Source organism: Eulemur rufifrons, chromosome 8, assembly GCF_041146395.1.
Source record: "Eulemur rufifrons isolate Redbay chromosome 8, OSU_ERuf_1, whole genome shotgun sequence".
In the NCBI taxonomy this organism is placed as follows: Eukaryota; Metazoa; Chordata; class Mammalia; order Primates; family Lemuridae; genus Eulemur; species Eulemur rufifrons.
The window spans coordinates 34127688-34152186 of record NC_090990.1 but is presented as its reverse complement, the minus strand read 5'-3'; the positions used below and the strand labels follow the sequence as shown (position 1 = coordinate 34152186).

The 24499-nt window shown below is 52.7% G+C and overlaps 1 protein-coding gene across 2 annotated transcripts; it reads right to left on the bottom strand.

Moving 5' to 3' along the window:
• Positions 1–996: 996 nt before the first annotated feature.
• Positions 997–22470, bottom strand: CYP4B1 (cytochrome P450 family 4 subfamily B member 1). Of its 2 annotated transcripts, XM_069479944.1 has the most exons (12): positions 22259–22470; positions 11991–12132; positions 11764–11808; positions 10366–10493; positions 9401–9525; positions 8944–9095; positions 8684–8790; positions 7670–7860; positions 5731–5864; positions 4906–4970; positions 4722–4804; positions 997–4326 (listed from the first exon to the last, which is right to left on the bottom strand). In XM_069479944.1, exons 1-12 carry the CDS (start codon positions 22436–22438, stop codon positions 4143–4145), a joined length of 1536 nt encoding a protein of 511 aa, XP_069336045.1. In that variant the 5' UTR covers positions 22439–22470; the 3' UTR covers positions 997–4142. The 2 variants fall into 2 exon arrangements, with proteins under 2 accessions (XP_069336045.1, XP_069336047.1); XM_069479946.1 differs by lacking the exon at positions 11764–11808 and having other exon boundaries at positions 22259–22468.
• Between the last annotated feature and the right edge of the window lie 2029 nt (positions 22471–24499).

The following is a 24499-nucleotide window of genomic DNA, read 5'->3' as shown; positions in this document are numbered from 1 at the left end:
CCATACCTGTCCTTTTCCTTTCTGTCTGCTTGTCTTGCCCTGGATGAGTTTCCTATCACTATAATAAACTAGCACAACCTTACCGGCTTTAAATAATAGAACTTTATTATTTATGCTTCTGGAGGACAGAAATATGAAAAGGTTTGGGCTGGGACACAATGAAGGTATTGGCAGGGCCACACTACCTCCAGGGCTCTAGGAGACACTTCCCTTCTCTGCTCTATTCATTATCTCGTGTTGCTAACTTTGGCTTCTGGATGCTTCTACCATATTCAAATCCAGCAGCGTCCACAAATCTCCCTGCTTCTGTCTTCACACAGCTTCTCTTTTCTAAGGACCATGGTGATGACATCAGGTACACTCAGATACTACCGGACATATTCACAGTTTCCAGGGATCAGGACACGTGCATCTTGGGAAGCCATTATTCAGCCTTACACCATTCCTATTTGATTGTCACCCGATCTGTCCATCTGAATCTCTCCTCTATGGTACCTGTCTACCTGATTGTCATTCACACAACCCCCGTGTCTTCCCTACTTCCTGAAACAAAGTCCACAAGGTTGCACATGTGTCTGCTTTCCTTTGGAGGAGATGGAGGGAGGAGCAGAGAGACAGAGGGGGTGGGAGACAGAGGAGACAACTCCCTCCTGAGGAGGGAGAGTGGGGGTGATGTCTGCCCTATGGTGCCAGGACCCCAGCAGTACCTGACATGGCCCAGCCCCTTCCACACAGCCTCATGCTGTGTGATCCTTGATGCCACATACCCCGCCCAGCTCCCGAGGCTCCTGTGGTAGCTGAGTTTAGACAAAGGGCTATTCTCTGGGCGCTCAGAGGGAGAAGCTTGCACCTGGCATGGAAGAGACCAGACCTCTGTTTTATTCTGAAGTTAGCTTTTCTCACACTAGACTTCTCAGAGCAGGGCTGACCTGAGGATGTGTCTTAGCTCATTTTGTATTGCTGTAACAGAATACCTGAGGCTGAGTAATTTAGAAAGCAGTGGTTTATTTGGCTCCAATTCTGGGGGCTGGAAAGTCCAAGTTTTGGCAGTTGCATGTGGTCAGCACCTCATGCAGCTTCCACTCATAACAGAAAGCAGAAGAGGATCAAGCATGTGCAGAGATCACATGGGCAGAGAGGAAACAAGAAAGAAAGACCAAAGAAGCCAGACTTTTGTAAAAACCCACTCTCTTGGGAATCAATCCATTCTAGCTAGAGAAAGAACTCATTCGTCCCTGGTGGAGGGGATTAATCTATTCATGAGGGATCTGCTCTCGTGACCCAAACACCTCCCACTAGGCCCCAGCTCCCAACATTGCCACATTGTAGTTTCAATTTCAAAATGAGTTTGGGCAGGGACAAACCATATCCCAATCATAGCAGGGCAGTCTTGAGCTGAGCCAAAAAGCCTTATAGGCCTGGTCTAGCATAATGACCTTGGGGACACTGCTCTTCACAGTCCCAGTGAGACATGAGAAGGAGGCCACATCACCATGACATGTCAGCTTGCCTCATGATGGGGCCTGCAGGCTCCTCAGGCAATGGATAGCTGTCCAGCACAGGCTAGAGGAGCCCACATAGGCAGATGGGCGTGGTTGGTGGCAGAGGGTGTCAGACTCCAAGCAGCTCCTCCCCCAGGACAGCATCTCAGTTGTCCCCCACCTCCCTGGCTAGCCACCCCAAGGGAGCAGGGGCATTATCCACCCTGCCCACACTTGGTCACTGCCTGGTGCTGGTGCTCCTGCCCCTGGGCCCTATTCCAGCAGCCAGCCTGTGTTGACTCCCCTAGCTTTCCTGGGCTGGTGTCTGTGCTTCCACCAGCCTCTCTCAGCCAAGACCCTTCTTCTTCCACTGGATATAAGCACAGGTGTCTGGCTGACCTCTCCCTCCTTCCTAGCCCAGGGCCCTGGGTGCCATGGACGGACCTCACGGGAGTCCTCTGCCAGAGGTGTGACGACTCGTTCTGCTTCCCCAAAGGACTCTCTCCCAGGATATCCCTCTCAGTCCCCTGGCCTCCCAGGCCACTGGGCTAGTTCCTCCTGCTCTGAGAAGGGGCAGGAAAGGAGCAGGCTGGCCACTCAGTGCTTGGCCGGGGCAGAGGTTTGTGTCAGGAGAACGACCTGGGCAGTCCTGAGTACTGTGTTTGGCAGCTCCCCCAGCATTGCAGAGTGCAGGAGGGCTGGATCCTCCACACAGGACACTGGGGCTCACAGTTCTGTGCAGCCAGCAGGGAATGGTGCTGTAACCACAGGTCCATGAGGTGTGGATGCGTGGCCAAAGAGTGACCCCACTTGCTCCAGGCAATGGGTAAGATCCAGGCTGAGTGCACATCCCCGTGATGCCACACACAGCCACATCTGAATATGCCTATGGCACACTTCGCACTCTGCCCCCACACACATGCACAGAGTGTGTTTGGAGAGCCAGAAGGATGATGTGGAATCCATCTTTGGTGTCCAACCGTCCCCAGTCCCCACCCTCCCCTCCCACAGGGACCTGCCTACCCCTTCCCACACCAGAGCACTCAGCGCCATTTCTCAACAACGCACACCCTCAGACAGCCTCAATACTAATGACAGAATGTTGGTCAAAAGAGCCCAGAGTCAGAGGCCTCAGCTCAAGCTCCTCCCAGACGAGTGTCTTGCAGGTTCCTCCCCTTCATACTGAAGTGGGAGAACAGCCTCCGTGCACCAGGCCTCCCAGGCCTCCTCAAGATCCAAAGGGTTAAAGGAAGTGGGTGCATTTTAGACTCAAGTGCCACCAGGGTCACGAGGTGGTTATGGCCACTGGGCTCAGCCTCCAGGTGATGGCTGTTGAAAACTTATCTTTACTGGTGCAGAGAGCAGTCTGTCCAGGTGCCAGGACAGAAGAGGAAGTTGGCATAAGGTGCAGGGCAGACAGCTGGGGGGCACACCTATGCGGGGACCTCTGCCTCCCAGCGCCACGTGGGCAAGGAGGTCTGGGGCTTGACAGGGCTTTGCAGGAGTGAGCAGGTGGCCTATGGCAGACCTGAGCCTTCTTCTAAGAGGTGAAGCACCAATGGCAGGGGGGAAGATATCTCCAGATGGCACATCCCCAAGGGCACCACTGAGACATCACCACATCCCAGGACTGGAACTCCTCTTTCTTGCCCTCCACCCCCAATCCTGTCCAGTCTCCACTGCCCTTCCTTCCATACTGTCTAGTACCTGGATTGGAGCCCACCAGTGCCCTTAGGCTCTGAACCCAGAGGCATGTGCCCCCAGGCCTCAGGCAGCTGCTGCAGACACTGCCAGGAAAGACCTCTGAGTCCTCTTGTGGCTCCCAGCCCAGGGCCTTCCCCAGAAGTCCTTTGCACCTTCATTCCTCACCTACATCTCAAGGCCCAATTAAGTTGATTCAAGGGGGGCTTCCTTACTTCCAGTAATGCCTGGAAGTCTCCCTGTAATGCCACTCTGCTATCTTCCCCAGCCAAAGCCCAAATGCCCAGAGCATAGTGTGACTGGGACACACAGATGCTGACAATGGCAGAGGTACCAGACCCATCTCAGGAGGGGTGGAGACACCGGTGACACCATATTCCATAGTCCTTGACTTCATTGGTGGCTATAAGGGAGGTTGCTTTAGGATTACTCATTATTTTGTAAAGTCTTGGTTTAGGCAAGTTTTCCTTATGTCTGTTATATTACACACACACACACACACACACACAACACACACACACACACGGGGTTAGAGAAGCTCATCTCAGTGAAGAGGCAGTCCCCAGACATTCCTCTATCATGTAGTACCTGGTCATAACCATGCCTCCCAAGGCAATGCTTCCATTGCATTCGCTGAGTCACTAAGGCTAGAATGTAAGTTTCTGCTATGTTTTAGAGAGTATTCCAATCATAAGAACTAAATGAAGTTTCTTGAAGCAAGTAGGTGCCCACCAAATGTTTGTTAAGTGAATGAATGAGCTCTGGAATACATGCATAATAAACAGACCCGCACATTTACGTGGCACTGTCCTGCAGATGATTGTTATGGCACTGCCTACTCCCCTTCTAAACTACAAGCCTCCCGAAGGGAGGATGCCACAACTCCACAGCCAGCCAGGGGGGGCGGTGCCCAGGGAGAGGCCACAGCCTGGGCTGTCTGGGGCCCTACTCTCGCCAGAGCTACTTCCCAGAGCCAGGGCTCAGCGACTTCAGGCGGAGGTGGATACCATTCTTGGAGCGCAGGATCAGCTGGAGGTCCTTGATGGGCGGCCGCGAGGGGTCCAGAGAGAACTCAAAGCGGAGCAAGCAGAGGGCCGTGACCACCTTAGTCTCATTCATGGCAAACTGCTGCCCGATGCAGTTCCTGTGGTGAGCAGCACAAAGAGGCATTGGGCATGGGGTGCCCAGAGTGATGAAACCCAGGCTCTTAGTGGCCAAAAAAATCAATGACTTGTTGGATGAATAACAGGCTGATAGACTGATTGACCCACGCTTAAGAAACAGACCTTGGGAGCGTGGTGAGGGCCCCAGACCGAGTAGATTCACACTGGGGCTTCTGGCTTGGGGGTCTTTCCCGGAATGACTCACCCATCACACCCACTGCCCGGGGACAAGATATGATGCTGGCGAGAAGGTCCTTGGAGGCTACCTGCATTAGGATCACCACAAGCCCAGCCTGGGTCCCGCTTACACAGAGTACCCCTCAATGACGCCTCCCCATGATGTCCTGAGGGCTGGGGATGCTGGGCCTCTCCCTACCTGGGCCCCGCGGAGAAGGGCATGAAGGCGAAGGGGTGGCGTCCAGACGCATTCTCAGGGGAAAAGCGCAGGGGGTCAAAGACCTGAGGGGACAGGCCTTGCTTAAATACCCACCACGTCCTGGCAGACGGTGACCCTCACAGCCCCCTACCCTGTCTGAGCCCCGGACCCAGGGAAGGGGTACCTCAGGGTCGGGCCACACAGCGCTGTTCCTATGGAGGGCATAGATGTGCAGAGAGATCAGGCTGCCTGTGGGCAGAGCAGAGGCCTGGTGACCAGGTGGTCCTGGCAGCCTGGCCCACCAGCACCTGAGGCCAGAATCCGTTAGTGTCCCGCTAATGGGGGCACTGGCCCCTGCCAGTGATGGAGAGCTCATGGCCATACTCAACTCATCAAAAGTACTTTTGGTCATCATCACACCAGTTCCTGTAACCCCAGCACTGGGCACAGCACTGACACAGACATTTGTGGACTGGGAAGAAGGAGGAATGCACTCTCTGCATCATTCTGCTTTCAGTTCACTGACTCCTAGGAAGTTACTATACATAACATGATGCTATTAATAGTAATAGCTACCATTTATCAGGCGCTTGCTGCACGCCAGGTACAGGGTTAGCACTCTTTATGAAGCCACCACATACAGTTGTGCAGGCTGCACACTGCACAGCATCATAGTCTGTGTGAATGATGCTCTCTGACGTTGTTCAGGCTACAACCTGCGTAGTGGTACATGACCGCCATGATGAATATTGTCTCTTGTTGCTTTAATCTTGACAACAACCTTAAAAGCTAGGTACTCTTCTCACCACCATTTTACGGAAGAGGAAATGGAGGCTTAAAGTTAGAGGAATTTACCAATATGTGTGCAGCCAGGATTTGGAGCCTGGACTCTCTGAACACAAAGCCTGAGCTCTTTCCCATCAGTGCAAAGATTTGCCTAAAGGCACAAAGGGTGTGAGAGGAGCATTCAGAGGGCTCCAGTCCCACCCCCAAATCCTCCATATCCCACCTGCAGGTAGAGATCGGCCGTCCACAAAGGTGACAGGCTTGCTGAGCTGGCGGTACACCTGGGGCACTGGCGGGTAGAGGCGGAAACTCTCCTTGATACACATAGTCAGATAAGTCATCTTGCTCAGATCATCCCTGCCGGCAACAGAACCAGGACATACTGGGAATGGGGAGCAACAGGGTCCTGGGAGAAGACAGGCCCCAGCCCCCACTCTCCCCTCTCCACCGCCACACACTCTGGAGTCAGAGGACACAAGGGCTCCAAGTGTCCAGACCAGACACGAGGTGGCCACTCAGACCCAAGGGATCTGGTTCCACTTTCCTCCGTCCCCTTCTCATCTTCACTGCTAGGAGGGGAAGGCACAGGCCCCTAGAGATGTGTGTGCCCCCAGCCATCAAAGACAAGGTCACTCTTGTGTCTCTAGGGGCTGCATGGAAGCCCATAAGGAACAGTTCTCTACACTCTGCTTGGTGTCCCCCAGGTAGCTGGAATGAGAACGAACAGGAGCTGAGACACGTTGGTTGAATGAACCAACCAATCTTCTTGCATTGTTCAATGTGTGGACAATGACAAGCTCAACTAAATTGTGTGTGTGTGTTTGTGTGCTCGACAGGTGTGCGTGTCTTTTCCTTTTGGCCACCAGGAAGCTCAGACACAAATGTGAGGTCCAACTATCACTACTGTGTAATATTTTATTATGGAGCCCCGACCTTCAGGTCCTTTTTCCCCCTGGCCCTGATATTTCATTTGTGTTTTACTATTTTATTAAATAAGTGCCTCTAAGTGGATTCAAGTGCTAGATGGAATGAAGCGAAGACAAAAAAAAAAAAAAATTCAATTCCCTGCCTCAGGCTGTGTTTACATCGTTGCCCAGCCTAGACCGTCCAGCTCTCTCTCTTTGCCTAAATTTTAACCCTCCCTGGAAAGCCCCAATTCAGTCTCCATCCCGCCCTCTGCCCTCAACGTTCGGGCTCCTCAATCCTCTAATTTCCTCTAGCTTTTTGGTTATGTGAGTTTGTCTCTCTAAAAACTCCCCATGGACAGCAACTGGGCCTCTCTTCCTCTTCACACCGGCACTCCTGACAGCGTCTGACCTGCAGTTGGACACCCCGGGGAATCCCACATCCGACCAATAAAAGTGGTTAATGGCGACTTCACCCTCCATGTCTCAGACCTGCAATGGTCCCTGTCCCTGTCAAGTGACGCTCAAGTTCCTCCACCGACTGAGCATTTTCTGCGCCCCCCGTCATGTGCCCAGCCCTGTGCGGGGGCAGCTCAGGAGCCCAGAGAGAAGGCGAAGTGTCTGACCAGAAGCGAAGCCCTAAGTGGAGCAGGCATCGGGGAGCAGGGTGTGCAGGCAGAGGGGAGAGGAGCCTGGGAGAGAGTCCCAGAGATCATGCTGCAGAGAGAGATTAGAGTCGGCCATTTTTGTGTTCAGGAGTTCAGTCTTGAGCCAAGACACAGGGAGGAACACAGGAGGAGCAGGTTTTAGGTGACAGAGTTTGGGAACAGTCTTTTCTCCTTCACCAGCGGGAGGAGTCTGGAAGCTGAGTACTGCCACCCAAAGGCAGGCGGCAAGGGACTGGCTCTCCTGGCTGTCCCAGCTCTGTGCATGCTCTGTGTCCAGCGCTTTGTCTCCCAGCCCTCCCTGCTCTAGGCAGGAACCCAGAAGGGTAGTCAGGTTCTGCCATCAAAGGAAGTCAGCACGTTGACAATCAGCCTCTTGTTGACAACTTTTTCTATGTGACACATCTGAAAAGACTCCTCTGGGAGAATGGGCTCAAGGGCATGTCTGCACCTCCCCAAAGCTACAGCACAGCTGAGAGCAAGACAGCTGCCGCCACCCTCACCTGGTTTCCAGGATGGCCCAGGACAAGATAGGCACAGCCCTCCCTAGGGCTCAGCAGGACAGACTGGGCTCACCCTCAGCCTCGCTTACCACTGGAAGGAGTCCCGGTCTCCTAGGATCTCGCGGGCCTCCTCCCGGCAACGATGCTGGTGCTCGGGATACCGCGCCATGCAATAGAGAAACCAGCAGATGCCACTGGTGGTGGTGTCATGGCCTTCAAACATGAACGTGTCCACTTCAGCCCGGAGGTCTGCGTCTGACAGCTTGATCCCATCTCCATCCTGGGTTAGGGAAGGCATGATATGACAGCTCAAGGTACTTGGGGGGGCGGGGGTGCGTACCAAGAAGAATTGCAATAGTAGTTCAATGAAGTTCATTTGAAGTTCATTCAAAAGCAGGTCTGAGGGAGGGAGTGAAAGCTCTTTTTCAGACTGGGGGCTACGACTTTCCCGAGGTTCTGATCTTTCTCCCAGCTCCGTCTGGACGCCTCCTACTACACAAAACCCTCCCTGATCCCTCTGGCCAAGTGACTTGCCACCTTATCGATCACCAGCTATTAGCTCTGCTGACTTGGCACACAGAATGCCACCTGGCAGAGGAAGATATCTTTGTAAACATCCACCTACTGTCTCCTTGGTGTGACTGTAAGTGTCTGGAGGCCAGAGCCAGATCTTCCCATCTCTGCCTCCGAGCACGGCAGTGACCCACGGTAGGAGCTCAGTGGGTTTCTGGGGCAGATGAGTAAAGGATCAACTGGATGAATGAATGAGCGAATGAATGAAGTCTAAGATTCCAAGATTCTGTGGTGCCAAGACTCTTGGTGATCTTAGAAGTCTAGAAATGTCTTCAGGCTGCTATCATGTGGCTGGGCTCCCAGCCACACCTCTCCTGATGCCACAACCCAGCCACAAACGCTCTGCACCTGCCCACCTGGACCTGGGCTGATACGTGTCATGGGACAGGGAGCAGGTTGGATTTGCTGAGCAAAGAGGGGCAAATGCTCCACAGCCTCCCCTGCTGCCCAGTGAGCCCTGTCTTAGGAGGACGGTCTGAGGGCCCCTCTGGGCCCACTTCCCAGGTGGGGGTGGGCAATGGTGGACTCACCCGAGCACCCAGGAGAATGTCCAGGAAGTCCAGGTGCCTCCGGTTCTGGATCTTCCTCTGCTCTTTCTCATCCTGCAGGGCTGCCTTCCGCTCCCTAATGACCTGGTCTGGGCCAAGAGCACAGGGTGTCACTGCCTGGGAGCCCATCCTCTGCCCAAATGGCAACAGAGATCCTACAGATCCTACAATGGGAGGGAGCACAGCGGGGTGGGGAGAGGAACCCAGGCTTCCTCGGGGTGGGCCCTGCGGGGAAGGCCCACCTGTGTGGTCGTGGGCCACCCGGCAGGCCCGCAGGAAGCGGCGGCCGTGGGGGGTGAGCCAGTAGACGAAGTCATTATAGTACTGGAAGGACCGTATGCGCTGCTGCATCAGCAGAGTGAGATCGCTGACTGCCAGGTAGTAGCTGCTGCCCCTACATGGCAGAGGGTAGCAGGGAAGGACAGCTCAGACGCTGACCCAGGGGCAGAGTCCAGAGCAGTTCCATCCCAGGAATCCACCCCAACCACAGAGCTTCCTGCCCTTCCTCTCCCTGCTCTTACGCCTCCTTGCTAAAGCCAAATGTGTCTCCCCACCATGGGCAAGGCCTGGCTCCCCCTGAACTGAGGCTCCCTAGAGCACGATCCTATCCCTCACAGACCAGGGCCCAGGAGTCCTGCTAACTCTCCCCTCTAAGCTGGCTTTGGGGGAAGAGTGTGGTCAGCCCCGGGGTCCCCTGACCTTTGGCTCAGGCCGCTGTCTCCTTTGCCAAAGGTGCACTTCATGAGTGTGTCCAGTGCCATGTGGCCCACATCGGAGAAGATGTCAAAGCACTTGTCCTCACGAGCCTTTTCCTCCCACTTGTCCTGGAGCCCAGAGACAGGAAGTAATGTGGGGCCAGTGGGCTAGATGCCCCACTCTGCCCTCCAGCACCCTGAGCCTGTCCTCCACCACCAGGCCCTCCACACGCAACCGTCCCTCCCTGCCCTCCATCCTGCAAGAATGTGTGGGTGGAGTGAGTAGGAGTTTGGCAGCCTCTGAGCGTCATGCTCAGAGGGCAAAACCAGGAGGCAGATCTTGCAGAGCACAAAGACATGTTTTCCCATTCAGGGCAGCCTGTAAGGGAACAGGAGGGCCAAGAGATGCTCCCCAGCACCATTTTTGCGTGAGTCAGGCCTGCAGTAACTTGGAGCAGAGCTTGCTGCGAGGGGAAAGACCAGCCTGGGTAAGCCCTGGGGATTATCCAGCCCTGAGACTCTAAGGCTGCCCTCGGACATCCCTCTTAGAGATGAGTTGTAACGACGTTATTTTAGGCAGTGGTGGAAGGCAAAGAATGAGGCAGAGAGACTTTTTCGATGTGAAAGCCTTTCCCGATGCTTTCAGATACGGGTGGTCTTGAATCTGCGGCAGTAGGAGCTTTTTGAAGGCCTCACAGAGCCCCTTGGTGTAGGAAGACAGAGGGCTGGCTGATCTGGTGGAGGCAAGGACCAAGACTGCCTGGACACTCGCAGCTGCGGCCCCTGTGCGCCGTGGCACAGGGCACATGCCAGCAGAGCAGAGCTTTGGGGCTGCTGTTGCAGGCAGATGGGGCCTCAGAAACTCCTCCCTCTGGGAGCACCACCTGCCCTCCCCCCGGGCAAAGTCAGGGTGGAGAGGGGATGGCCTGGCAGCCGACGGCCTCCAGGAGCCTGGCACAGGGGGCTCACCAGCATGGCGCTCACAGACTCGGCAAACACAGCCACATAGGGCTTCAGCACATCATAATGGAAGCCAGGGGTGAGTAGCTTGCGGTGCTGGAACCACTTGGGCCCATCAAGAACCAGCAGGCCTTTCCCTGGGGAAGGGATGGGAGCGGAGGTGGGGGGAGGGGGTTGCTCAGTCCAGGAAATATGGCCCCACCCCTGGCAGTCTGGGGCCGAGCCTGTCCCGCCCCACCCCATCCCAGAGCCTGCAACCCTCCAAAGGTAGGCTACTAAGAGACCCAGTACTGCCCTCTGCGCCCAGCCCCAGACTGCCAGGACCTCAGGACACAGAAGTGGCAGCAGTTCTTGGCTGAATGAGCTCCTTCCTCAGGACAGGATGACTCAGTTTCTGCCTCTCAGCTGCACCCACAGTCTGGGCTCCAGGAACTCATGTCAGACGACACTGTGTCAGATCTCAAAGGAGATACATCTCCCTGGGGACAGCCAGCAGGAGGGAAGTCTGCTGGGCCTTGACTCTCAGCTGCTGAGACCGTGGCCACAGCTTCAGGACTTGGGCAACAATGTGCCATGTTTGTGTTTCGTGGCTCCAAAGGGACCTATCTTCCTTACCCGCCAACAAGTACCCCGTGTTGGAAATGCATTTCTGTCTTCAAAACTGCCTCTTCGTTTCCTAAGCCTTTTCCATCTGTCTTTTCGTTGTACCCTCCCTTTGATAATTGAGGAGAGAGTTAGAATCACAAAAAGACTTCCCTGTGGTACTGGGTGAGTAAATAGGTTTGGGAATGTTTGCTTCCCCTTGGCCCCTTGCTTTCTCAGCTCCCAGGAAAATGCTTAAGATACCGTAGGCTCATAAGTAAAAGAAGGGCTTTGGAGAAGTATGTGGCCTTGGCTCAAGAATCTTCAGTGGCTCCCACCTATCCTCAGCATCAAACCATCTCCTCATCCTGGCATCCAGTCCTTTCTACCAGCTCCATCTCCCAGCCAGTCTCTGCCTTGCAGCCACCCAGACAGCCTCATGGCTTCTGGCGACCAGCTGTGGTCCTACCACACACCTTTCCTCAGGCCCTTGCACTGGACAGCACCTCTATCAATGTCTCCTGTAGGATGGACTGTAGCACCACCTCCTCCAGGACGCCGCTCTTTATACTCACGCATCCTCCAGAGCCCTTGCCCTGCCTGTCTAGGGAAGAAGGCCCAGCAACAGAAGGTACCTGGGGCCCACCTCCTGGCCAGCTGGGAGCACTCCTGCTCCTCCCCTGTCTGCCTACTGAGCAGCCAGGCTTAAGATGAGCACCTGGGGACCAGGATGTCTGGGATAACTGAGTGGGGCAGGGCAGAATCCTGGTCACCCAGCACCAAGGTCTGGGATGGGCCAGGCAGGGAAAGCAGGTGCCCACTCACCAATCCACGGGAGGAAGAAGTCATACACGTCTGCGGCCTTAGGGTCTGCAGGAGAAGGGAAAGATCAGGTCGAGCAGTGACAGGGGTCTCCCAGAAGAGGCTCGTCAATAAGTAGGAAGAAGATCTCGGCGGCACACAGGCCGCACACAGGCCCAGGCCTCCTGCCCACATGGCGCCCTGAGCCTTCTGCTCTCAGGAAGCCCCACCCTTCCCCAAGAGCACCTCACCTCCGCGGCTGTACACAGCTTTGGCATAGTCTGGCTCATAGATGTTCAGGAAGCCTATGAACTGTCCAAACCAGAGTGGGTGGGCATAGGGGAACTGGTGGGCCCAGGACACCACTTTGTCCAGGTTCCCTGTCTGCTGCATCTGAAATAATGACAGAATCCAGCATCACCATCCAGGCCCCAAGTTCCTAGGAGGCGAAGGGAAGAGGAGGGGAGATTCCCTCCCTCCCCCCAGAACTCCCTCTCCTAAGCATCTCTGGGCTCAGTGCCCTCTCCAGCCCCATCACCACTGCTCTAAGTGCCAGCCGCCCTCTTCTCACCCTGAGATTAGCTCAACAACCCCAAAGTCACCAGCCCGTTTCCACCTGGCACCTGCCACCCACTCTGTGTCTTCACGGAAGCCAGAAAGCACTTTCTTCTCCACATTAAAGCATCATTAGAAAGTTAATATCCGCTTGTTGTGCAATAGAGAAACCACCTCAATTCCACCCTGTTGTGTCATTCCACATATTTTTCTTGAGGACCTACATGTGCAGGGATCTGTTCTAGACATCTCAGGGGAATGAGACAGACGTGGCCCTGCCCTTTCATCCTATGGGGAAGACGGATAATAGACAAGTAGACAATTAAGTGAAATAATCACAGATGGTAGAAAGTGTTGAGAGGGAAATACAGACAGTGCTATGAGAGACACTAATAGAGAGAAGCTGCTTAGATAGGGTGATCTGGGAAGGCTTCTTACTGGAGATGACATTTAAGATATGGCCGCATGAAGCGCGTTAAGGGAAGAGCGTTCCAGGTGGAGGGAATGGTAAGCACAAAGGCTCTGGAGTGGGAGAAATCACGGCGTCCTCCAGGAGCCGCTCCATAGGGGCACAGTCACCTGAGATGAGGTTGGAGAGATCATCTGGAGGGTGGTATGTGCTCTTTGGGGAGTTTTCTAGCCACATCTTCTCCACCCAGAGGTATTTTATGTAAGTGAAGTTATACTATAAATACTTTTGCAAAACCAGCCTTTCTTCATTTAACATATCTGGTCCTCCTTTCCAAGCTAGTGCATTTAACTGTCTCTCAATGTTTTTAACTGCTACATAGTATTTCACTCTAGGGATGTGCCATAATGTATTTATTCATTTTTCCCCACTTGGAGGGAGTCTTTTGAAGATACACTTAACACTGGTCAGTGGCCTGCCCATGGGCCTCAGAATACTGTCTGAGCCCTGGAGTTTGCGAGGAAGTATGTGACTAACAGCTAATCTTTACTGATCACTTGCTGTGTGCCAGGCCTTGTTCTAAGCACCTTACATCTTGGCCTGATAGAATTCTCACAACAATTCTGGGAAGCCCCATTTTAGGCAAGAGCTGCCTAAGGTATAGAGAGGTGAGGTTGCTTGCCAAGAACCATATAGCCTGGGAGTGGAGCTGGGATGTGAAGCAAGGAAAGGAGACCCTGTTGCCCACAACTATGAAGCCTGGCAGACCTAGGTTTGAATCTCGATTGCCCCTATTTTCTAGCTGTGTGAACTTGGGCACCTACTTTCCTTAAGCTCTCTGAATCTTACTCTCCTCATCTGTAAAATGGACATAATAATGCATCCCTTATAGAGTTGCTTTGACATTGATGAAATCATTCAGGGCATGTGCGTGTGTGTGTGTGTGTGTGTGTGTGTGTGTGTGTGTTACCTATTGTTAGTTGAGGTCATGTGGCATTCAAGGCCCTTAACTGAGATAATGTGTGAAAGGACCTAGCACTGGATCCTGCCCAGGGTAAGCCTTCAGCACATAGTTCCCTCCCCTTCAAGCCTACCTTTGCCTAATACATGTCCTCCAAGTTTCCTCCCTGCACCTCCTGCCGCGTCCCGCTCCCAAGTGGCCCCCAAACTGCACTAGGGAACACGCTGTGAACATGCCCTGGGACACTCCCACCCATGAGTAAAATGTAGCCAATGTTTCCCCATCACATGGGAACCTGACCTTGGGTTATACTCTCCAACTCTGTTCCCCTGGAAACCTAACTAGAAGATGTTAACTGTGTTGCTAGGCAACATGGCTACCACAAAAATGACCCCTGATTGGTAATTGACATCTGGACTGGGAAGAACTACAAATGAACAATAACCACCTGATGGGAACACTATGATTTGGGCTTCCTCGAATTTGGTGACTCTTGTAAGGTGCATGGCCCTTGCAGGAGTCCGGAGACTGTCAGTGGACACAGGGGTTCTGTGGGGCATAAAGATTCTAACACAAGGTAGACTCACACCCTCTGATGTGGGTCTCATCTCCTTGCACCTGGCCCTCCCCTGAGGAGAAGACAGATCACCGATGGCTTTGTGGATGTTGCAGGGAACAGCTGGTGCTGCCTTGCTGGCAGTCTGTGGTTCCTACTCATATCCTCGGAGTAGACTGATGCTAACTGTGCCTGTGCTCATCTTGTGAGTCCAACTGTTTAGAACTAAGACAACCTCCTGGGGTATGGCATCATCTCCTTGCCTTTGCTTATACCATTCCCTCCTCCTTACACACCTTCTGCCCAAGAACACCTGTTGATGCTCTGCCTGTTCCTCCACATCTAGTGTGAATGCCCTTCTCCAGCAACCTCCGTAATCCCTCAGTGACTGAAATTTCTGACTCCTCTGGGCCTCTCCAGCACTGTTAATGCCTTGTCCACATTTCACTTTGTATTATAATGTACCCAGGGGTTTTTTTTTGTTTTTTGAGAGAGAGAGAGAGAGTCTCACTCTATCACCCCAGATAGAGTGTAGTGGCATCATCATAGCTCACAGCAACCTCAAACTCCTGCACTCAAGTGATCCTCCTGCCTCAGCCTCCTGAGTAGCTGGGACTACAGGCATGCCCCACCACACCCAGTTAATTTTCTATTTTTTCTAGTGATGGGGGTCTCACTCTTGCTCAGGCTGGTCTTGAACTCCTGTCCCCAAGCGATCTTCCTGCCTCGGCCTCCCAGAGTTCTGAGATTACAGGCATGAGCCACCTTGCCTGGCCTACCCAAGATTTTTTTTTAAAAATTAATATTAGTATTGACATTCATTGAGCATTTAACGTGTCAGATACTACAATAAGCATGCTACCCCCACACTTGCATTTAATCCTCCAAAAATTCTATAAGACAGGCACTATCATAATTCCTACTTCATAGGTGAGGAAATTGAAGCCCACAGGGTTTGTCAGCAATGGAGCTGGGATTCACACCCAGGACCCCTGACCCCACCTCTAGGCTGTGAATTTCCTGAGTGCGCAGACCACATCCTGCGGAGGTCAGCACAGGGCCTTGGGAACACACTATATGCTTGATGCAGTGTGTATTGAATCAATGAAATTAAAACATGAGATAGAGGAAGACCAGAAATGAGGAGACAAAGCATAGAAAACATCTGACTAATCTAAAAATTAGCCAGAGATGGTCAATCTCATGAGAAACCAACCAAAGGTCTTGCTCAATTTCAGGGAGACATAGAGGAGCCACTACCAGCACTTCCTGTGTGGTAAACAGCATTGCAGATTTCTATTTGTTTTTCCCAGCTGGCCCAGGCATGCCTGCTCGGGCTAATATCCAAATCCACTGCTCAGTTCCACATTCTATTTCTCAACATAGAAAATGGAAGGGAACAGATATGTATTGAGTGTCTATTATTAATATGTGCCAGGTACTACCTGAGTGAATTCACAGATTGTTTCGTGTACCTAATGTGGAACAGATAATTACTCCTGTTCTACAGATGAGAGAACTGAGGCTTGGTTAAGTGAACTGATATGCACATTGCTTGTAGATTAGTAGTACTCTAACTCACACTCCCTTCTGCACACTGAAGCCTGTGAGGGCCGCTGTGTTCAGTTGCATATATAGTGCACTGCATCCTAGAGAATGCCATTGATGTTGAGGTCTGTGCATGTGCTGGCTCTGCTTTTCCTGTCTGTAAAGTTCCCTCTCTTAATTTCCACCTATTCAACTAATACATGCTGTATCTTCCAGGGAGCGGCCTTAAAGGACACCAGCGTCTGATAATGTAGACCCCAGGGATCCCAGACTGATCCAAGCCACTATCCCCAGGACCCCTGGGATTGGGCCTACTTTGGTTTCCAGCCACCCCTCTGTGCCTACTCTGGGATCCTCTCCTCCTAGGCCCTCTGCAGAGTCTGGTGTAATCATCCCATAGATCCCTTCCCTCCCTGCCTCTGAACTCAGAATCCTGAGTTCAACTCAAGGGGATTGTAGAGTTTTCACAGCTCTTGAGCACACAATGTCAAGAAGAGCACAAAGTGATAAAAATCATCTCCACCCACTCCAGGTAAGGGGGAATCTTCTGGTGTCCCTGCCTCCTTCCTGGCTAACATGCTAGAAGCACTCCTTTCCCATCCTTCCCAGGTCCAGGGAGCCCAGTTGGACAGGGTGGTAAAAGGCTTAAGTCACCAGAAATCCAGACTCATAGGATCTTAGGATTGGAAGAAGCCCTTGGCTGATCTGGTTCATTCAAGCCCCATTCCTGTCTTTATCAGCCATGTACTTCTGTAGCATCCCCACCAGGGACAGGGACATTGATCTCATGCTGACCTCGGCTTGCCACTATGTTCCCCCCTTTTTTTTTTTAATCAATGTACACAAATCACGCTATGTGCCCTTGATTGCTCCAGGAACTTCGTGAACGTGAGGATGGCTCCTGGCACCTGGCCCGGAGAGGTCTGGGGCGTCCTTCCTCCCAGGTTCACATGACTGCCTGGCCAGCTCCTCTGGGTTACACAACTGGATGACTCAAATGCATCCTCAGATGCCCTGAGTTGTGACACCTACAGGGCTGGGAGTTCAAGGCCAGCTTGGTTTTCTCCAGAAGGAAGGAAGCAGGGAAAGGGCAGGGCATGGCGATAACTTGGTGACCCCAGCTCCCCAGCCTGCCCCCCGTCCTCACATTTGCACTCCTTGTTGACCTCACCAGAAATAAACCATAGCAGGAAATTGGAAGAACAAGCCTAAGTCACTACTCTCTTCCTTGCTCCCCAAGAGTCTGAGTAAGCTTTGCTTTAAGGATCAGATGGGAGAGGGACTTCAACATTGCCCAGTCGCACCATGACCTCTCTTGATAGGTGGGAAAAGTGCATCCCAAAGACCACAGGGAATGGTCCCACGTAAGTTAGGGAAGGCCGGGAATCCTGACCGGCCCTTTCTGTGGTCCCTCCCGTTCACCAGCCTGCTCAAGCCACCTGCCAGTTGACCTGCAGCTCCGTTGACCAGTGCCCAAGAAACAAGCTACCTGCTTGGCCAGTCTGCTGCAGCCGAAGCTCCCAGGGCGTTGCTTGAGAACAAAACACCTGCTCACAAAATGGGGGTGGGAGTTTAGAAAAACAAATAGGGAGGGGGAAGGACGAGGATTTCCTCTTCCCCAGCATGCTGCGCTTCCCTCGAGGCAGGTCCTGTTGATTTCAGACTCCCAGGACCCAGGCAGCCTGGTCCAGGACTTCAACTTGTGAGAACCCCTGCCCCGGAGCTCAAGCATCACTAGCGACAGGAAACTTACTGCTTTTCCAAAGACTTCTCAGTCACCAAACGGAAAGCCACCTGTCTGTAGCCTTTCTCGTGGGTCCCCACTCTGCTCTCTGGGGCCACACAGGCTCCCACTGCCCAGGGAAGTCCTGAGGGATTGGGAGTCGGGGCCAGACCCCCCGGGCTGCCCTCCTCCAGGATGGATGCTCTTGGGTCCAGTCATCTCCCACGTGGGTACCCCCGCACACACACAAGATTGTCAGGGCTCCATGTGTGCATGAGCCAAGCCACTGTCACAGTTTTAAACAAAGCTAGAGTCAGGAGCGCCTGCCCATGAGAACCATCCGGAAGTGAGAAGAGGCAGCATCTCTGAAACAACAGTAAAAGTCAGTGAAAAAGTGGACTCGATTTACACAAACCCTCTGGGGATTGAACTAGGGAGTTGAGGAGAGTGCCATGGAGAGCCCCGACAGAGGGGGTATGATGCATAATGCCCCAGGGAGCAGAGAAGTGACTTCTCCCCATGCTGGTGACAAATAGGTGGCTTCATCCTCCATCTTCCCTTTCAGAGACAAATGGACTCCTACGCCTGTACATGTGAACCTGTGTGAACACACCAGATACAGGAAGAGCCCCTAGCTCACCAGAAGGAGCCAAGTGACTTTGAGTGAGATCAGCGTGGCCACCGCATATTGGGTAGGAAGTGACGAGGGGTCTGGTTAGTCACTCAACTAGCATCATGCCCCTGTCTTCAGATTCCAACGCCTGTGCTCTGCCTCCAACACCTCTCCCATCTTCAGCATCCAAAGAGGAACTCCAGCCCCAGAATGGCCAGATTGGAGGGGGAACGCAGGAAAGCATCCAAACGCTTAAGAAGACAGGAGGGCAGGGGCCCAAGAAATGCCCAGGTGTCCAGGGGGATGCAGTCATTGGTCCCCAGCCTGTGTGGGTGGTTTGCTGCCCGAAGTTGGGTCCCCCAGGGATTTATTCACTCATTCAACACAGGAACATTGAGCATCCAACTGTGTGCCAGGCACGGTGCTTTCCTGGGGTCACAGTGGTGAGCAAGACAAAGCCCTGTCCCCTCCGGAGCTTACACTCCACGTGGGAGAAAGGAAACGAGCAAGAATCCAATGCACCAATAATACAGTTTCAGATAGCAATGACTCTGAGACGAAAAATAAAGCAGAGTAACAGGCAGGGCTGCTACAGACAGGGGTCAGGTGGGATCAGGGGGGTCAGGTGTCGCTCTGATGTGACGCTTGAGCAGAAATCAGCAGAAATGCCTTCTGGAAAGCCACATAGCATTGTATTGGCTACAATCTGCTTCTCAAGAACATCTCTCTTTCCTCAACTGTCCCCTCTGCCTCTCCCTCCTCACTCCCAGCAGGAGAGCCTTGCTTTACTTCCCAGAGAAAATAGAAGCCATCAGGTAAGACACCCCTAAAAGTCAGCCACCAGACCTGAAGAGCCACCTGCCTGCACCAGCCTCTCGCCTCTCCTGTTCCCGGCCAGGGCCAATCTCTCTGGATTCCTGTCCTCCACTCCTGCATCAGTCAGCCCTTCTCTCTCCCATGTCACTCTCTCTACAGCTCGTTCACACCTGCGTTTAAAACATATTCAAGTCTCTCCCACTTAAAAAAAAAAAAAAAAAGAAAGAAAAGAAAGAAAGAAAGAAAACAAAGCCTCCCTTGGTTCAGCTTCCTCCTCTAGCTAACACCCTAACCCCCTCCTCCCTTCACAGCCTGACTTCTCAGAAGAGCCATTTCCACTGTCTCCCTTCCTCCCGGCCTCTCTTGCAAAGGGTCCCAGAGGATGGCCACTACGCCAATTCCCCTGCTCTTGCACTCTGTCCCGGATGACCTCCCCTGCCTGGCAGCCCCTCTCAGCAGCTCCTCACTGCTGTTGCTCCCCAAGGATGGATGCTCCCCCAAGTCCCATCCTTGGCCTCTTCCCAAGCTGTGCCTCCTCCCTGGAGGCTCTTACCTACTCCTGTGGCTGCCTTTGCCACCTATCCACCAGTGATTTCTCTCTCTCTGTGGCATACCTTTCACCTGAGGTCAGGGCCTCTCTGAATGACACCTTCCAAGCCCCTGAGACACAGCATTTTCAAACTCATATGCACACGTATGTATTCATACACATTTGCCCCCTAAATCTGCCCCTTCTCCCGTACCTAAGAGCGGAACCACCACTTGCCCCGACACTAGCCAGGAATATGGAATGTGGTTTTCTCCATGGTTTATAGTGATGCAAAGGGGGTGCCCTATGGAGGAGGCTCCGCCCCTTGCAGGCCCAGCAGGTGACTTTCACATAGAAATCAGCAAACCTGGCTCAAAGAGCTGGGTGTAGCAGCTCACCAGAGGAAGAGTCCTCTGCAGTCTCAGGGAATCACATTTCCCTAGGCTGGGAGCTGGCATTCTCCCTGCTATACACACACACACACACACACACACACACATGGAGGGCACAATTGTCAGCCCCTCCCAGAGGTTCCAACCCCAGGCCAACAACATGGCTAAACACCTACTATGAGCAAAGTCCTCCCTGGTCCCCACAGTGGAATGAGGGGGAGCCTAGAAGAATAGGACATGCCCCTGCCTCAAGAAGACATATTCTGAGAAGTGAGGAGGATGACAGGTAGATGCTACCAAGGCCTCCAGACTGTAACTGGAGACCAAGAAGGGTCTCCAATTAATCCTGATGGCCAGCTCTTCCCTGCCCCCAGGCCCTTCATCCACCAGCCCTCCTCCTTCCCTTCTCACTCCCTTCATTGCTGGGCCTAAGAATCGAACTTGCAGTTACATGTTACGGACTGATCGTGTCCTGAATGAAAAGGCAGGAGTCCTGGGCCCAGCCTAGACTCAATTCCTGAGCTATTATGCAAACTTAGGCAAATATGTTGCCCCCTCTCAATCTCAATTTCCTCATTTTTACATTAGAGAACATAATCCCTACTCCACCCTCCCCATTACTCAGATTCAGGTGTGTATCCAAGCAAGAGCAGAGGAGCCAAGCCCTGGAGGAACACAGAGGTGTGCTCGTGATGGTTGCCCAAAAAGCCTTTGTAGTGCCCAAGAGCGGGCACCCCTTCAACCATTGCCTGCCCTACCCAGCCAAGAGCCAAGAGAAGACCCTTCAGCAGTTGTGTAAAAGCAAAGAAGCCAGAGCTCAGATGTGTTCCAGGCCCTCTGCACACTCTCAAGGTGGGGTGGGGGCAGTTGGGGAGAAGCAGCAGCCAGTTCTAACATGGGGTGGGGGCACAAGGTTCCCACCCTAAGAAAATCCACTGGTCAAGGGCAAACCTAACTTTATGGAGATGAGCAGAAGTGGAGGGAGCATGAGAGGAAAGGAATGAAGTGCTCCCTAAATGCTTCTCCTACCCCATTAGAACTCAACCTTCCCATGACCCTCCTTTTGTACTTAGCAAAGACCCTCCCAAATGCTCGTGTCCCTCTGCCTTTCTTCTCCATCACTCTCTCCTCTGTGGATACCCCTCCCTACTCTCCCACATTTAATGTTGGTTCACTTGGTGATGCCTACTCTGTGTCAGGCTTTGTGCTGGACCCTGAAGGTACAGGGATGAAGCAGACCAAATTGCCATCCTCCGGGGCTCACAGTCTAGCAGGGAAAATGAACAAGTAAACAGAAGATGACAACCCAATGGGACAAGGGCTGAGATTAAAAGGATGACCCTGAGGCAGAATCCTGGGGAGGCTCCTCGCCCTGCTTAGGGATAGGGATGGCTCTGGTGTCTGTTTCCCTTCCAGACAGCAAGTCCCTTGAGAGCCTGGGCCTGGGTCCGATTCATCTCCCTGATCCACCCTTTCTTTCCTGGATGTCTTCAGGATGCATGAGGGTTACTGGGCCATCCCGAGAGGTTCATCTGTAGGGGCAAGAATAAGCCTAGTGGTCAAGCTCGTTTCTAGTGTCAATCAAGGAACAGAGGCAATGCCCCAGTCTGAGAATGAGGAAGGTGGATTCAGGAGGCAGGAGAAGGAACTAAGCCTCTCTCTGAGCCTTAATCTCTGGCATCCCAAACCTGGTTGCAGATCAAAACACTTGGAGAGGTTTCTAAATTTAGACCCCTAGTTCCAATCTGACAATTTGGAACCTCCATGGGCTGGCATCCCAGGTATCTGCTTCTCCCAGTTGATTCCAATTCCTTGCCCAGGGAACAAGAGGTGTTCCTGAGAGTGGGTGCTGAGGTGGTCCCTACCGCCCTCGGGTAACAAAAGGCAAGCCGGGATCTGGACCTGGGCAGGCGCCATGGCTCCAGAGCCACCCACAGGTGTGGCAACCTCCCCACTTGGACTCTGTGAGGACTCCCACGTGACAGAACTCTTCTCCACCCTTGGAAGTGGAAACATTTATGCTGCACAAACAAAGAGGACCCTGATTAAGCTCTAAGCGTGATTGCCGAATTCCATCAGACTATCCAGAGGCTTTGGTTCTCCCCCGTGCCATTGTTGAGCCTTTAGCAGAGCCTTATCTGAACTTTGGGACTCAGAATAATTGGATGGAGTCTGTGGCCTGCTTGGGCCCCAAATTTGAAGTGCCCCCCACCCCTTCCGAAGCCAGCTTGAAAGGCAGGAGTGAGGGAGAGATCCCGGGGTGAAAGCTGAAAGGGAACTGTGGCTCCCAGGACCTTATCCCCCTGCCCAAGTCTGAGGTCTCCACCCACGGTCCCCTGTGGCTCCTGGGGGATTAGGACTGATTCTCTGAGGAAGGGAGGTCATTTCTTTCTCCTTCTCTGCCTCTCCCCACATACCTCGCGGGAATGCCCGAAGAGCCAGTGGGTCGGGGGTCCTGGGAAGCTGTCCATAGCTCTGGCCAACTTCTGCCTCCTCAGCAGCAGGCTGATGACCTTGAGGAAACCTAAGACCAAGATCAGTTCGGAAGCCCACAGGCCCAGGCGGGAGAGGCTCAGGGAGAGGAAGCCAGGCAACATGGCTAGAGTTGCAGTCACCCAGGCTCTGACCTGCCTCCAGCTACTCCTGGGTCCCTTTAAACTCTGGAACCAGGCGTCCTGCCAGCTCCAGCCCCAGCCACACCCTACAGCCAGCAGCGGCCCAGGCTGCGCTGAGTTCCATGGGACACAGACAACAACTCCAAAACTCATAGACAACAGAGAAGAGAGCCTACTTGCCTTCTCCCAAAACTTGGCTGAAAACAAACCTAGTGGTACACTACAAAGACACTAAGCCATGGGCATCCCACCTTGGTTCCTTGGAGGAGCAAACAGATGGCAATTCTTGGTGTAATCATTAGCCTCGTAAAAACTGCCTTCTCATACAAGCAGCGTGGCTGCGTAATAAAGGGCATCTTTTGTGGGAGAGCCTGAACAAGCCCCATCTGATCAATGAGCCATGGCCCCTGGAAAGCACCATGTAGGATTCACCTGGGAAGTGAACAGGGCTGGCTTAGAAGGTGTTGAGTGGGGAGAGTGGACTTTGGGTGAATGACTCTCCAGCATCCATTCCTTGCCTCCCACTTCCAGCCAGTATCATGAATTTCCTGGCTTTGAGGTGCATTAGGATTGACCTCACCTCCAACTCCTGTATAGGTCTCTATTTATTTAAGACAGTCTGCATTCATCTTGCCCACAGCGACTGACTGTTTCAAGGATAGTCACATGACCAAAGTCAGGCAAGAATGTACTCAATACCAAGAGAATGCAACTGAAAACTGTACAGAGAGAAACTGAATACCACATTGTTTGCATTCCTGGATCAAGCTTCACCTGAAGCATGGATTAGCTTTGATTATTTTAATTACATAAGCCAACAAATCCTCATTATTGTTTAAATTCAATTGGAGTTGGATTTTCTATTGTTTGAAACCATGATATATTCTACATGATATACCAGAGAAAGCCCGGGAAGATGGGAAAGGATTGGTTAAATTGGGCTGAAACATATTTAAGGGGGTAACCTGGGACAAACTGAATGGAATTAACCTGGGAAGGGACAAGTAGGACTAACGTGATATTAACATGATATATTTTGAGCAGTGGGGCTACCCTGGGAGGTTCACAGAGGAGTTCTAAGTGGGATTAGCCTGGGCAAGGCTCCCCTAAGATGGAAGCAAGCAACGAAGTGGGTATGGTGAAAGAGAGGGGCACAGGTTGGGGAAGAAGCAGATCTCTGAGATGTTATGAAGCAGAAAACACAAAGGGGAGGAATGTGTCAGGAAACTGCAGTGGCAAGAGCAGGGTTAACATGGAGCTTCAAACAGAGGGGTCAGGAGACTAAACATTGTCTTCTATGCTGCAGGGAGTGGGGGAGGGTCTTAAGCAGAGGAACAAGGGTCATCAGGGATGGACTCCAGGAAGGTCACCCCCTCTGTGTGTGTGCAGTGATGTGGGCTGGTGAGGACGGGGACTACGGAAGGCCTGGAAAGGAGAAGCAGCTATCAATGCACTGATCCTGGGGGAGATGACAAACCCCGACAGTGAGGTAGCAGAGGGCATGACTCTGGGCTGGTGGCATGGAAGGGGCAGGGGCTCAGCCTGGGTTGGCAGGCAGGGAGACGAAGTCAGAGGGAGGATGAGCCAGGTAGATGTTGCTTGTGGCCTCAGAGGTCTTTGCATGCCTTCTCCTGCCAGAAACATGGCCCAGCACTCATGGTTTATTTGTCACACACCCTGCTGTCCACTCCTTGGCTGAAATCTGGCAGCCATCCATACTTCTAGGGCAAAAGGCAGGTCACCATGTGGCCAGAGTAGGGACTGGGTGTGGGGAGTTAGCTACGCTCCCAGAAAAAGTTCGGGTCCCTCAGACAGGGGTCATGCAAAGGATGAAAAAATAGTAGGAAACAGAAATAAAAATAATACACAGAGCCAAAGATATAGTTTATAAAGTAAAGATTTATGAAGATAGACATAGGATGGTGCTCGGAAGGTTACATGTCTTCCTGCCGAAATGTAACCAAGACTGAAGTATTACACAGATATTTATAGGGCAGGTACAGTTTTTCGGTTGCCAAGGGTAACAGGATTTACATAATAATA